General features: G+C 38.1%; 1 protein-coding gene across 1 annotated transcript; it reads left to right on the top strand.

The window, feature by feature from the left end:
* Positions 1-527: 527 nt before the first annotated feature.
* Positions 528-5184, top strand: LOC124071226 (LIM/homeobox protein Lhx1-like). The gene is made up of 5 exons (XM_046411725.1): positions 528-1895; positions 2422-2642; positions 3076-3350; positions 4179-4335; positions 4531-5184. Exons 1-5 carry the CDS (start codon positions 1726-1728, stop codon positions 4905-4907), a joined length of 1200 nt encoding a protein of 399 aa, XP_046267681.1. The 5' UTR covers positions 528-1725; the 3' UTR covers positions 4908-5184.
* The last annotated feature ends 8051 nt before the right edge of the window (positions 5185-13235 follow it).

Raw genomic sequence — 13235 nt, 5'->3', positions numbered from 1 at the left:
GCAATGAATAATAATAATAATAATAATAATAACTCCTATCGTTCTTGCATGTTTTTGATTGATTGATTTATTGATTTTAATTGCTGGCACTAGACACACAGCAGCTGTTTTCAGAACTGAACTGCATAAAAGAGACGGAACCCGGTAGAAGCGTGAATACAGCCCAATATTGCGCACTCCCTTTTATCCATTCTAATTCATCCTGGATATTAGCCATCAAACAAAACAGAGTGATTAGTCACCTTAACAACTTGGGGACTTTCTGGTCTACATTTTGCATTTATGAGCTCGCGTTGTGGACTGCCAAAAAACCAAAACAAAAAAGACTATACTGTCAGGATTTGAGATATCAGGGTCTGCCAGAGCTGAGAGTCTGCGTCGGGAAAAGCGCTATCTCCTTCCCCAGTGTGCCAGCGCGGTGCGATAACATCTTGAAGAGACAGCCTATCGCCACAGATTATAAACATTAGCGATCCTTGTCCTTTCAAACGAAGTGAGGAATAATGCTGGTGCACAACATTAATCTATGTGAAAAGCTTGTATTCGGCATGTTGGTCTGTCCTCTCTCCGTACTGCAGGGAAAGGCCTGCTGATAATTTGTCATCTGCCACTGATGCGCTCTTATTTTCTCACACAACCCAGCCTTTTCTAAAGGAAATAATTTATTCATGCGATATGATCATTGAACTTCATCAAGCCTAGATGGAGAAGCTGGCTGAGGGGGGAAAATACTATCATAACGAGGACGTTGGCGAAGGTGGGGATATTCCAGTTTTTATTTGTTTAGTTTTTTAATTTCTAAGTTGGATTCTCAGATTAAATAGCTCTTAGGAGAAACTTACTTTGTTCTCTTTTTCCCTTTTTGCTTTTGCTTTTTTAAGACTGATTTCTGGCGGAAGCATCAATGCCATGTATATAGCCTGTTTAGAGTTCTCTGTTTCTTTTTTTCATCGTGTTCTTTTCAGCCAGAGAGAAAATAAACTGTTTGATTATATTTCAATTATGATTTTAGTTTAAGGTAACCTGTTTTTGTAAATACTACGGACCAATTTAGTTTTGTATGTGTGTATTAATTTCACTTGTTCACTTTATTTCATTTTATTCTATAAACACGGTGTGGTACTTTACATAATACTGAAGTGTGGTGGAGAGAAATGAAAAGGCTGCTCATAGGTTTTCCCTGGTGCTGACGTCACAGGTTTCTTAATAGGCAATAGGCTGAGCTTTAAGAGGTGCGCTCATTACGGCGTTTCTCTCACACTGAGAGCTCATCAGAGGAAAATGGAACACAAATGACAAGGCTGAGCGCGCTGATAGCATTTCATGGTTATCTTTCTCTACTTTAGATACCACTCAGGATATATCGTGAAGCAGTGAGCATCATCCCTGAAGGCTAGGCTATTATTTTCTGTGCTTATCCATAAAATCGCGCACTTCGGATCATGTTGATGGGCCCGCTATGATCTCCAGTCTATAAGTGTGTTTCAGAAATGCCGTTTTTTCAACAGTATACCTGCTGTTTGGAGCTGCTGGCCCTATGTGGATTGTTGTCCTGTGGAACAAAAGAGCGACATTTTACCCCACGGATGGTGATGTAATTGTTCAGATTAATTTGGATACGGTTGGGTTTCCTGGATCTTACCCAAGAAAGTCAGGAGCGTGGAGACTGGGACGTTGGAGCAACAAAATATATCCCACACACTGGGCTGGGAATAACTCCAGACAATGCTTCACTGTGCCAGCTGTGAAAAGCCTATTCTTGATAGGTTCTTGCTCAAAGTTTTGGACAGACCGTGGCACATCAAATGTGTCCAGTGCTGCGAATGCAAATGCACTTTGACAGAGAAGTGTTTTTCACGAGAAGGGAAACTATACTGTAAAAATGACTTTTTCAGGTAAGCATCCAAAGTGTTTGGCAGGGGAGTCAGTCAGTAATTTTAATTTAATTATCTTTTTATTTTTGTTCGTTTGTTTTTGTTTGTGCTTCTTTCGAGAGTCAAATTTGAGAAAAGTGAAAGAAAAAAAATCATTTATGAATTTGTTGAAAAATCAACATGATATTACAGACCAGAAGACGTCTTTTTCCTCACTTCCCGTCTCCTCTCTCCTTATTGCACATGTTTTCTGGGATGGACTGTAATCACATTAGATGTAATATTTTACGATTATACTTGTATATTCTTTTCTCCGTATTCTATGCAATTACATTTTACTTTGGGTTAAGCTGGATATTATTAGACATATTTTCTGCATGTCCTCAAACAGTTTATTCGATTTTGACTATTTTAATGGAAGCACAGTAAATTGATGTTCCTGACATCTTCGTGGACAATTAACCTGTGACAGATGTGAATGGCAGTCAGTGTTGCAAACCCGACATAAACTCTCCCCTGACTGTTGCTCTCTCTCTCTCTTGAACAGGAGATTTGGCACCAAGTGTGACGGTTGCGCCCAAGGGATTTTACCCAGTGATCTGGTCCGCAGGGCCAAGAGCAAAGTGTTTCACCTGAACTGTTTCACCTGCATGATGTGTAACAAACAGCTGTCCACCGGAGAGGAACTGTACATCTTGGACGAATTCAAATTTGTCTGTAAAGAGGACTATCAAAACAACAACGGGAAAGACACAATCCTTCTTTCAGGTGATTATATAGCAGTCCAGTCGTTTGATATTTATGGCGTTTATTACTTTAAAAAGGAGGGGGTGATTTTTTTTATATTAAATTATTAATATTTAAATTTAATATTATTATAATCACTATTCATTTATTATTATTGTTGTTGTTGTTGTTGTTGCTGCAGCAGCAGGTTTTCAGGGCTAACAATACCAACAAAAACATTTATATAGTCCAAACTGGCCATTTACATTGATCTTTTAGCCTAAAATTTACAAAAGTTGGCTCATCAATGTATTACAATTTTTTTTCTGACATCGGTTAAATGTGTGTGTATATATATATATATATTTATATGAATAATTATCTTTTATCCAGGAAGTTTTGCAGGTATTATTTATATTCTCAGATTCTGTAAATATTAATAATCATGTACCAATCTGTCTCATTACCATGGCAGTAACGTCGTGCAGCGACCCAAGTCTGTCTCCCGACTCCCAGGACCCGCAGGAGGACGGGAAGGACTCAGAAACAGGACATTTATCTGATAAAGACGTTGGCAACAATGAGAACGACGAGCAGAGTGCCGTCGGGAAACGACGCGGGCCTCGAACCACCATAAAAGCCAAACAGCTCGAGACCCTGAAAGCTGCGTTCGCCGCCACGCCAAAACCCACGAGACACATCAGGGAGCAGCTGTCACGGGAAACCGGCCTCAGCATGAGAGTCATCCAGGTAAAAGACAAAAGGAAAAGGCAAGAAAATGATTTAAACAAAAACACGAGTGGACACCCACGGTGCATTTGCTGTCCATTTACATCCAGTAAAACAGACGCGTTAGTCCAAAGTCTGTACGACAGTCAGGGGGGTCCAAACCGGTTACAGCTCTGTATACGGCTTGACAACACCACAAAAAGCAGGTGTGGTTGAGAGCACTGTGGCGTTTTTGGACACCCTCGGAGCATCGTTTTTGTTTTCAAACAAATTTTCCATAATCTTTATTCCGAGTGCGCTCAGAAATATCCTTTAAAGCAGGATTCATTCAGGGCTGATGTCCATTAAAAAATAAAATAAAATAAAAAAAATAAAAGATGGCTTGGTTAAATTTACTGGTGGATTGACGAACGCTTTTCGACAGCGAAATGCATTAAAAGTTAAATTTGTTTAAGATGGACTGAAAAGTCAGCAGTTCACATGCCCTGTATTTACTTTTTACTTATTCACAAAATTCTTATTTCTGACAATTAATATATCACCTTAGCGTTTTGTGTCTGTTGATCAAGCGAAGCAGCAAAAGTTAACAGCCTTTCCAACAAGTAACACAAAGAAGTGCAAGGTAAATATTTTTAAGAACTTATAGCTATTGTATAGTTCAGTCTTTAAGTTATCTAGATATTAAATTTCCACTCCACGCGGAACTTAATTTACTGAATTGGCTCTAATTCCTGCACTTTCGGCGGAGTAGGCCAATGTCTGCCCTGCGCTGCTTGTGTCATGCACTCTGCTCTGCTCTGATCATCTTATCAAATTTACTTGTTTCCTCACCATCATCTTGTCCTAAAGGTTTGGTTCCAAAATCGGAGGTCCAAAGAGAGACGCATGAAGCAGCTGAGCACTTTGGGCGGTCGGAGACACGTCTTTTTTCGCGGACAGAGGAGGATGAGAGCGCTGGGAGACAGACTGGAACCAGAGGAGCTCGGACACTTCTCTTATTACGGAGGTGAGCAATGCTTGGCATCCAGAGTTTCTGATGAATGGACTTGCTGGAATGCCAACAGAATGAGCTTCTTCAGGCTGATGTGCTCTTAATTCAACTCAGTCTGTTTCTCATTCTCTCTCTCTCTCTACATGAATATATATGTTTGTATTTTTCTTTAAATTCTGTCAACTAATCCAGATATGTATATGCGTGCAGATTATCCTGGTGAATACTATGGCTCAGGAGGGAATTATGAGTACTACCAAGGCCCGCCATCCTCCCAGGCTCAGACGCCAGCAGACTTGGGCTTTGTGCCCTCCTCTGTCCCTGCTGGCACCCCCTTAGGAGTCACAGACCACCACCATCCAGGGCACCACTGTGCTGGAGAGCTGCAGTGTTTCTCTGACACAGTATCTCGTCATCCTGCAGACTCACCCAGTCCAGAACCCCATATACCAGGCTCAGTGCACAGCATCTCCAGTGAGATGTGTGGCCCCGGCACACCCTACACCACCGTGTCTCTCAGTGACAACGGATACACAAACCAGCTGTCACAACCCTCATCAGAAATGAGTGAAGGCACTGTCTGGTAATCCAGCCCACACTTGGACTTTGAAGGCAAATCAGTGTTTTTTTTTTTTGTTATTTATTTAATGTACATTTATTTATTTATTTATTTATTAGTCTATTTGCTTACGTTTCTGTTAAACTCTATTTAACTATTTATAAATCTCTATATTTATATGTTGGTGTAATTGTTTATTGACTAGCCAATCAATAGTATTTTAAATGGTCCATGTGAATTAGACTCATTAACACATTTACAATGCTGCGGCTCACCGATCAAGCAATAAACAGACACATTTATAATGCTGCAGAAAGAGTTTTTTAGTCTTTACAAAACCTTTTCTGCCACATAACTGTCGTGACATTGTTAATGTGGAGGTGTACGATAGCAGCTTTTATCACCTTACAGTGTTTTACACATGCTGACAAACAGCACCCTCCACCCATGAGCTCATGTGTAATGCAAGATTTTATGATCTAATACCAGGTCATGGTTGTGATGTTCAATACACATGACCAAAAACCACTCTCAGGACCATGGGAAATTTCTGTTTATTTTTAGTTGTCAGCCGTTTTCATTTTAATTATTTTGCCAACAAATTCCCCTTTAAAAGGATATATTTATAAATCTGAAAATTTTATAAGTAAAATGATTTGACTTTGCCATGATATGAGTCCAGTAGTATAAATAGAATAATGAAAACCTGTACAGATCAGTCAACTGTTTACTTAAAGCTCCAGTATTCAGGGGTTTTGAATATCGGCTAGATGGGCAGTTTAATGCTGTTATATTCATGTGGTCACTGGCTGTGCTCGTTTGTTGTTAAAAGGACAGAAAGTACCAATAAACTGTTACTAAATAAATGCACAGCAAAACCCTGTACCTATAGTTGCAGTCATTTTCAGCTCAGTCAGTCAAACAGCCAAGACACAAACTGGATCAAAAAGTCAAATAATTTACACTGATGGTCTCATACACTGCCGGCAGCAGCAGCAGCAGCAATGTTTCTTTCATGAGATATTGTTGATTGTTCCTCTTGAGTTCATGAGACTGATGTTTACGACCATTCACTGTATAATAAAACGCATATTGATCATTGTCTTTTGTTAATCACTTAGTGGAAAATATTCACAAATTGTCATTTCAAGCATAAGTGATATTTGATTTTGTTCAGTGATATATATATATATAATGAATTGTTAAGGCACACTAAATCTTTTGAGATCATTTTTCGCAGACCAAAATGTTTATGTTCCTTTAGGGAAAAAAATATGTAATTCTGGTGTTCTAACTTTGATAAACACCCTCATATGTCATCCTCTCAAATTAGGAGAAGCCAGTGTCAGTACTTAATACTAGTTCTATGAATAAATATACATATACTTGTTTTCTTAGAATTACACCAAATTTACTTTAGCCTACCTAACTATCATAACTTAATTGTAACTATTAATTATCCTTCCTTTACTGTACTGGTGTCGCAGAAGTTTAAATTCACCTTTTTTCTCTCTTGATAATCAGCACATTTAACAGGATGCTCTGTATTTGTGTGTAGCATGTGTTTTAGTCGGTCGCATTTTATTGTCTCATACAACAGAGAGAATTTTATATGTCAGAATCTCCATTGTTGGAAAATATACTTCAGTGCTGATTCTGGGTTGACTTTGTTAGCTGCCAAACACAAACAACCACCACAGTTACATTTTTGAAGTGATTTACTATAATACCTTTCTGTGTGGCATTTGCATGGTTGCCCTTCTCTTGCTAACATCTTTACAAGAAGAGGCAGGAATTTTTAATAGAACTTTATGGAGAGATTTGCAGGCTGTCTTTAAAAAGAGCTGGCTATCTGTCTGCCCCAACACAGCCTACAAAACTACAGCTGCTCATTGTCATGTTACTGACAGTGTTGGTTAATCCAGACAAAACATCGAGCCAGAAATCAATACGTTTTCAAATCCAGGAGCAAATGGTCAGCATTCTTTTCAGATCACTTTGCAAACGTCAGTGAGCTGTTGAGTTTATAAAGTGGCTGATGTCTGCTCAGCACTGTCACATGACACCACTGAAGTTTAAAGCCAAATCTAATTTGTAATTTATAATGTATTCCCTGTTTTCCTATTGGGTTATCCAGGTGAGTTCATGATAATTATCTATAGACCAAACAAAATCAAATCTATTAGCACAGGAAATATTTCAAAGAAAAAATAAATTTATTAGAAATTTTGTATTATATATAATATACCATATGGGTGTGGGTCTGTGTGCATGCACGTGTTTAGGTAAAGGGGTTTCATAATCTGGGAATTTTCTGAACATTTTAAGAAATGCTGTCTCAGGGAAACATTCTGATGTGCAAATAATCTAAATCTTATTTAAAAACAACGGTCATACTTTGAAGCATCTCTGTTAACAGTGAAGAACAAGCTGATGACAGAATGCATATTTAAGTCAAGGAGAGGTGAAAGTTGCACAAAAGAGGACAGGACAAATGCTGAATACCATATCACTAAGCACTGAAACAGGAGGCTGAAGGAGCAGGTCAGAGGAGCTGTTTGGGGGAGGGGCAAGGGGAGATAAGGAGGCTCACAATTCATAAACTGCAAGAAGGCATCGGTGCGGATCTGTAATTCATTTCGTAGGTTTCTGTAACGTTACTATTAAGATTCAGATTGAATTTGATGTCTTCTCAGGCTGTCACAAAATCTGAGAGTTCATGTTGACCGAGCAAGCTAATAACTCAAGAAAGACAACATAACCCAAAGCAAATGTGAGTACTTCACAGTGCAAAAATAGTCTTTTCAGTAAAAGTGAATTCAGAATTTTACTTGCGTGTTTTTGGCTTCCAGGTCTGAAAAGTGAAGCCAGTGTGCCTTAAACATGCATTTTCTCCAATGGCCAGCAGCAAGTCAACACCGGTTTCAAAAAGAACTATGACTGTATGTAAGCTTATGAGAAAATGGCCCTACCTCTCACTTGATATAATACCTCAGTAGACCTTTTCCTAATGAGTTTTTGGTCTCAGTCTCTAGTTACAAGTCTTCTTCAAACACAGCATGATATTAATTTTGAAAATTATGACCCAGTTTAGAGTAAAATTGACAGTAAAGTAGGGCGTACTTTACAGCATGAATACTTTGTGATTGACAATTTGCTACCACAGTGTGTTCTTGGGTTCTCACATTCAGTCAGTATCTTCCTCAACCCCTCACTCTCATCCAAATATGGTCATTTCTGGTTCCAAAAAAAGGAAGATGCCAGGCTCAAGGCTTCAGAACAGTAGTCCACACACTAATGAGTGATATCAAGGTGGGTTTACATGTAGTCAAGTGACAGCAAGAAAAATCTAAATAGCATCAGAATTGTCATTTAAATAGCCACACCCTAACTCTAAATCACAATTTGGGCATTCTGAAAAGAGATTTCTGAACTTGAAGTGGATGTACAGTTCCTTCTTTAGCTGGTGGTTGTTGCTTATCACCAATTCCCAAGTCCCAAACCACTCCTGCATTAATATCCACAATTCATCACTTCACATGGTATTTCTATGTTTCATCAACCTTTATAAAAAGTTAATAATTCAATCCATACATATAATTGTAATTAAACAATGATGTATAATGATTATTAAACAACTACAAATCCAAAGGTAATTGTGATTGGAGAGCCCATGGCAAACCCAAGTGTGCACTAGTTGTTAAATTTAAAGGACAGTTGTATATATAAGGGGGAGAATAAGGGGGAGAATCACTGGCATGGAATTGTTTACACAAGCAAAAGTGACACTGGCTGATTTCTAAGGGAGTTTGGACAGTTCAGGAAATTGTGGACTTTGTCATAATGTGATCCGCTTAGCATTTTGAGTTTTTCTTACTGATATGAAATCAAACTTGAAATGTCTATTTCTCACTCTAGATATTTCATAACACTAAGCATACACTAACAGCCACACTTGTTTTCCTCTCAAGCCTACTTTACAGTTTAGCCTCTTTTTAGCCTTTTTTTTCTACTAGTTATTTTAGACCAGATCAGTACATAACTTGAGATTGGCTTCAGTACTTACTGCTAACAGCTAAACTAGCTATTTAAAATCCTTCACCACCTATCATGACTTTACATTAGAGATGTTACATTAGCAAGCAACTAAGCCCTGGTGGTTAGAAAAAACCCAGCATGTGCAGGCGTTGTAAGCAGTCTTTTTTTGTTTTTTTGTTTGTTTTTTAAATCTTTTTAATGATGATTGATGGCAAATGGACGAAATGTATTTAATTTTTCAACAATATATTATTTTTTTCTTTGGCCAGCTGTTGGTCAGTGCAGAGTTATTTTCGTTGATAAAAATTCTTAGTTGTCACTTACTTGTCCAGACAAGGAAAGGAGAACATGACAATGTTGTAGCTGGTAACAGTAAAGGAGCCTTAGAAATGGTGATCAAATGTATTACATGTAATAGAATCAAATATATTATTTAAATAATGTTGATGATGCTAAAGATAAACAAGTATTGATAAATGAAATTAAAACAGAATTATTCTTATTATTATTATTATTACAAATAAATATTTAATGATTTAACTGTGTCAGTCTGTTAATTAAAGCCAATGTCTAAAACCTACAGTGTTTAAATATTTAGAGATAATGTTATTCTGTTAGTCACACTAATCCCTGTTTATCTTAACAAAATGCCATGATTAAGAGAGAGATTTGCAAGTCAAACTCAAAGCCAGTAAATCAATTAAAATCTAGCTGACAGTGATTATGGTGACTAATAAACCATGCACAACAGTGGTTGTTTTTTCCTCTGAGCAGACATCTGTACATTTCCAAAAGTATGTACATGTGCGAAACACATACAACCTCTTTGAAGACATTTTATGATTTTTTTTGTCACTCCTACATCATGATGTAGTGTGTGAAAATGACAATTATCATACAGAAGATAGTGCATTAGAGAATCCACTCTAAGGGACTTTGCAATTGAATATAAAAAAAGAATGCCCCATTCTCATAGGTTTCCTTATGAGCTTTAACATCTAAAACCTAAGAAAAGTAAATCTTGAATGTAAGTTAATAGTTGAACATTACAATAGGACATAAGATGATACTTTCTTAGTTAGTTAGTTAGCTGAGATAGAAATCATTTTCATTTTCAAATCTAAATCTTATTTGAACTTAGATTTGGCCTTTCTGCCGTTCCCGTTTCCTTTTAGTCTTGCACAATCTGGTCCAATTCGCTAATTTGACTTTTTCTTCATTTTTTTGCTCTAGGCTTGGTAGTCCACTTTCTGCATGAAAATCATTCACACATACAGTTTTATAATCAATGCCCACAGTAATAGGATTCCTCTGGCCACGGGCAATTAATACAGTTTTTCCCTTTTTTTTTTCTCCTTGTGCTGATCTCAAAGCTACGAGACATTGGCTTCTCCTCATTTGCATATTTATTGCATTGGACTCAAATCTGGCGAGTGATTGATGTGAAGCCTGCCTCCTGAATTTTTAGCGGTCCATTATTATGAAAGAGAGGGAGGGGGTTCTAGCACGTCAGTGTACTTTTGATTAAAGTTGAAGAGGACAGAAATGCGAGTGTTCCCCACCTACTTTCTTCTCCTGCAGTGTTTAATCAGTAGGGCCAAGTGCTGAGACGATTTCAGCGTGTTATAGATATTGACAAGTCATTCACTTACAAAGGCCAAGGCAGACATGCTCGTTAAGATTTTAATCATACTTTCACTTGCTGTTAATTTTTTAGAGGGTAAGATGACAATAAAAATGCATCAAAATTTGATGGATTTTCAGTTATTCTGTAACCTACACTGGCAATGCTTAGTACTGACATAGTTTCTCAAAAAATATAATATAAAAATATAATTAGAAGTTGATTATTACCACCAATATGTGAACTCAGCCATTTATGATGTCACAAAGTGCTTTACATAGCAAACAAATAGGACCCAAACAAACAACATCCTAAACAGTACCCTTAAATATCATGCCAGATGAAGGCATCAAGAGATATTTAGTTTTACACAATGCCACACATTTCGTACACTGTATTCCTTCACATCACTTTGTGTGTTGTAATTCTAGTTTAGAGGAACCCAGAGACAAAGACATGGCACAGACATTACTCCTCTCATTTGCAATCAAGTTCATAATGCTCAAGTATGAAAAAGCCCTGCTCTGCAAAATGTATGTGTGCTCAAGTATGTGTGTGTGTAATGGGGTGGACAACCAGGATGGAGGGAGAGGTCATCAGCTCTGCCAAGTCAACACCTCCTCTAGTTTGTACTTCATAGATCTTTTCCCTAGAGCCATTAGAATAAATACGGCTATGTTTTGATCCAATCTTTGGTCAAAAGTGTCTGGTGAAAGTCTTCTTCAGTGTCAGAATACTTCATTTTGTTATGGCTATAAGCAGTACGCTTTAACAGCGTTAAGAGAGGGAAATACATTTGCTTCAGTGACTTAATTGAATCTAATTGCCAATAAGAGCTTCCTTAAATGGACATTCACCTAAAATGCAGGTCTTCTTGCAGAGATTTAAATGTTACCAGCGTTGTCAGATGACACTACAGTATGCTATATTGTCAGGCCAGTGATTTCAATGGTTGGATGCCTTTGTCCTTCAAAGCCAGAGGACACTGGTCACAAATAAACCCATCCACAGGCCCTATGAGAAGCAGTAAACCAACATTTCCATAGGGAGTCGGCTTTCTACGCTCCACTGATATGCCTGTAATGCATGCATTTTAATGTGGTACACCTCTCAAAATAGGCCACTGCTGGACCAGTGTTTACATTCAACTTCACAACTGTGCATATTGTAACTCATAATGAATTTACTGTGCACATATGTGTACCAGACTGCGTGGTCTTCTTTGTAAGCTGTCTTGAAACTGCAATCACTGTTTTTTTTTTAATCTTGATATGCTACACGGGAAAGTCAAAAAGACCAACTCAAACTATCAGTATGCTGAAGAGTGCAACATTCCTGCTCTCACTGCGGGTGGTGATGCTGAAGTCAGAGGAACGCAAATTATGTGTGCTTCCAGTAAACAACAAGTAGAAACGTCTGCTAGCCCTCATTTACCAAACTATGGCTGTTAGTGACATTTCAACACTTACAACTTACAACATTGTAAAGATGATTTAAAGAGATTTCAATGGAAAATGAAAAATCAAAGAATGCTTACCTAAATTATAGATGCAGCAGTGAGTTGGGCCCGGGCATTCTGAGGAGGAAGGAGGAAAATAAAAAAGGAAGAAGAGCCTTAAACCTTGAAGTCGCATGTCTCCCTTCCACACAGCACAAATCCAGAGAGGGAAGTGTTTTCATTTAAACTCATTATGGGGACCCACTGCCCCACATGTTTTGATGTCTCCATGCTCCTGCAGGCTTTTGCAGAGCTTGATGATGAGTTGATCATTTGAATCAGGTGTGCTGGAGCAGGGAAAAAACATTTGATGTTTATTCTGCATCACACACGGCTCACATTCGCTATCTTAGACACCAAGGAAAAGCTGTGATTTTGTTGAGCTGCCTGCCTGGTGAAAAACAATATATGGCTTCACACTCCACAACTGCCAAGGCCTATTTCACAGTAGTGTCAAAAATTCAGTTATCAAGACAAAATTCAGAGAATTTGTGTTCTTCATTTAGACAATGTAGAGATGTCTGTCATTTTCTGATTGATGGCTTCATATATGACAAACTGATGCTAGGAAAAAAAGACAGATTTGCTTGTAGTAAGAAGAGGAACAAGAAGAAAAAGAAGATGAACAACAACAACAAGACAAACTGACAGTAGAACTGCCTGGCCACTTATAAGACTCATCCACAACTTTATGAGACTGTTCTTAAGCAAAGTGATGCTTTTAGCTAAATGCTAATATCAGCATGCTAATATGCTCAAAATAACAATACTAGCATGTTGATGCTTATGGTAGGCTATAATTTTGAATCATGCTCCCCAGCTTAGCATGCTATTACGCAACCATTTCTTAATTATCCAGAATCACAGCTGAGGCTGATGGGATTATACCAAAATGGTTGAAAACTACATTTTTACTGAGATTCTATAACGGTTGAAAGCAGTTACTGAATGTCAGGTAACTGGCTTGCCGACTCTTCCAACATGCAATGCAGACCTGTCATTGGTACTATAATGTTCATGCCAATTATTAATATACAGTAGCAATTGTGATGTATGTGTGGTTGCAAAGATGTAGCACCTTGGTTGCTGACCTTTCCCACAATCCCATCCTGGGCAACCCTCACCACAACAATGTACTCCTGCCCTTCTTCCATCAGCCCTTATCAGGCTGAGGGTGGAGGGGGCTCACATCCTCC

The sequence above is a fragment of the Scatophagus argus genome, chromosome 14 (assembly GCF_020382885.2).
Source record: "Scatophagus argus isolate fScaArg1 chromosome 14, fScaArg1.pri, whole genome shotgun sequence".
NCBI lineage: Eukaryota > Metazoa > Chordata > Actinopteri > Scatophagidae > Scatophagus > Scatophagus argus.
This window is presented reverse-complemented; position numbering and strand designations above follow the sequence as displayed.

What these genes read in the sequence shown, in the direction of transcription:
- LOC124071226 (XM_046411725.1), top strand. Translation starts at nt 1,726, where the DNA reads ATGCTTCACTGTGCCAGCTGTGAAAAGCCTATTCTTGATAGGTTCTTG. An exon ending in TGTAAAAATGACTTTTTCAG is followed by an intron (nt 1,896 to 2,421) that starts GTAAGCATCCAA and finishes TCTCTTGAACAG; the next exon opens with GAGATTTGGCACCAAGTGTG. An exon ending in ACACTTCTCTTATTACGGAG is followed by an intron (nt 4,336 to 4,530) that starts GTGAGCAATGCT and finishes ATATGCGTGCAG; the next exon opens with ATTATCCTGGTGAATACTAT.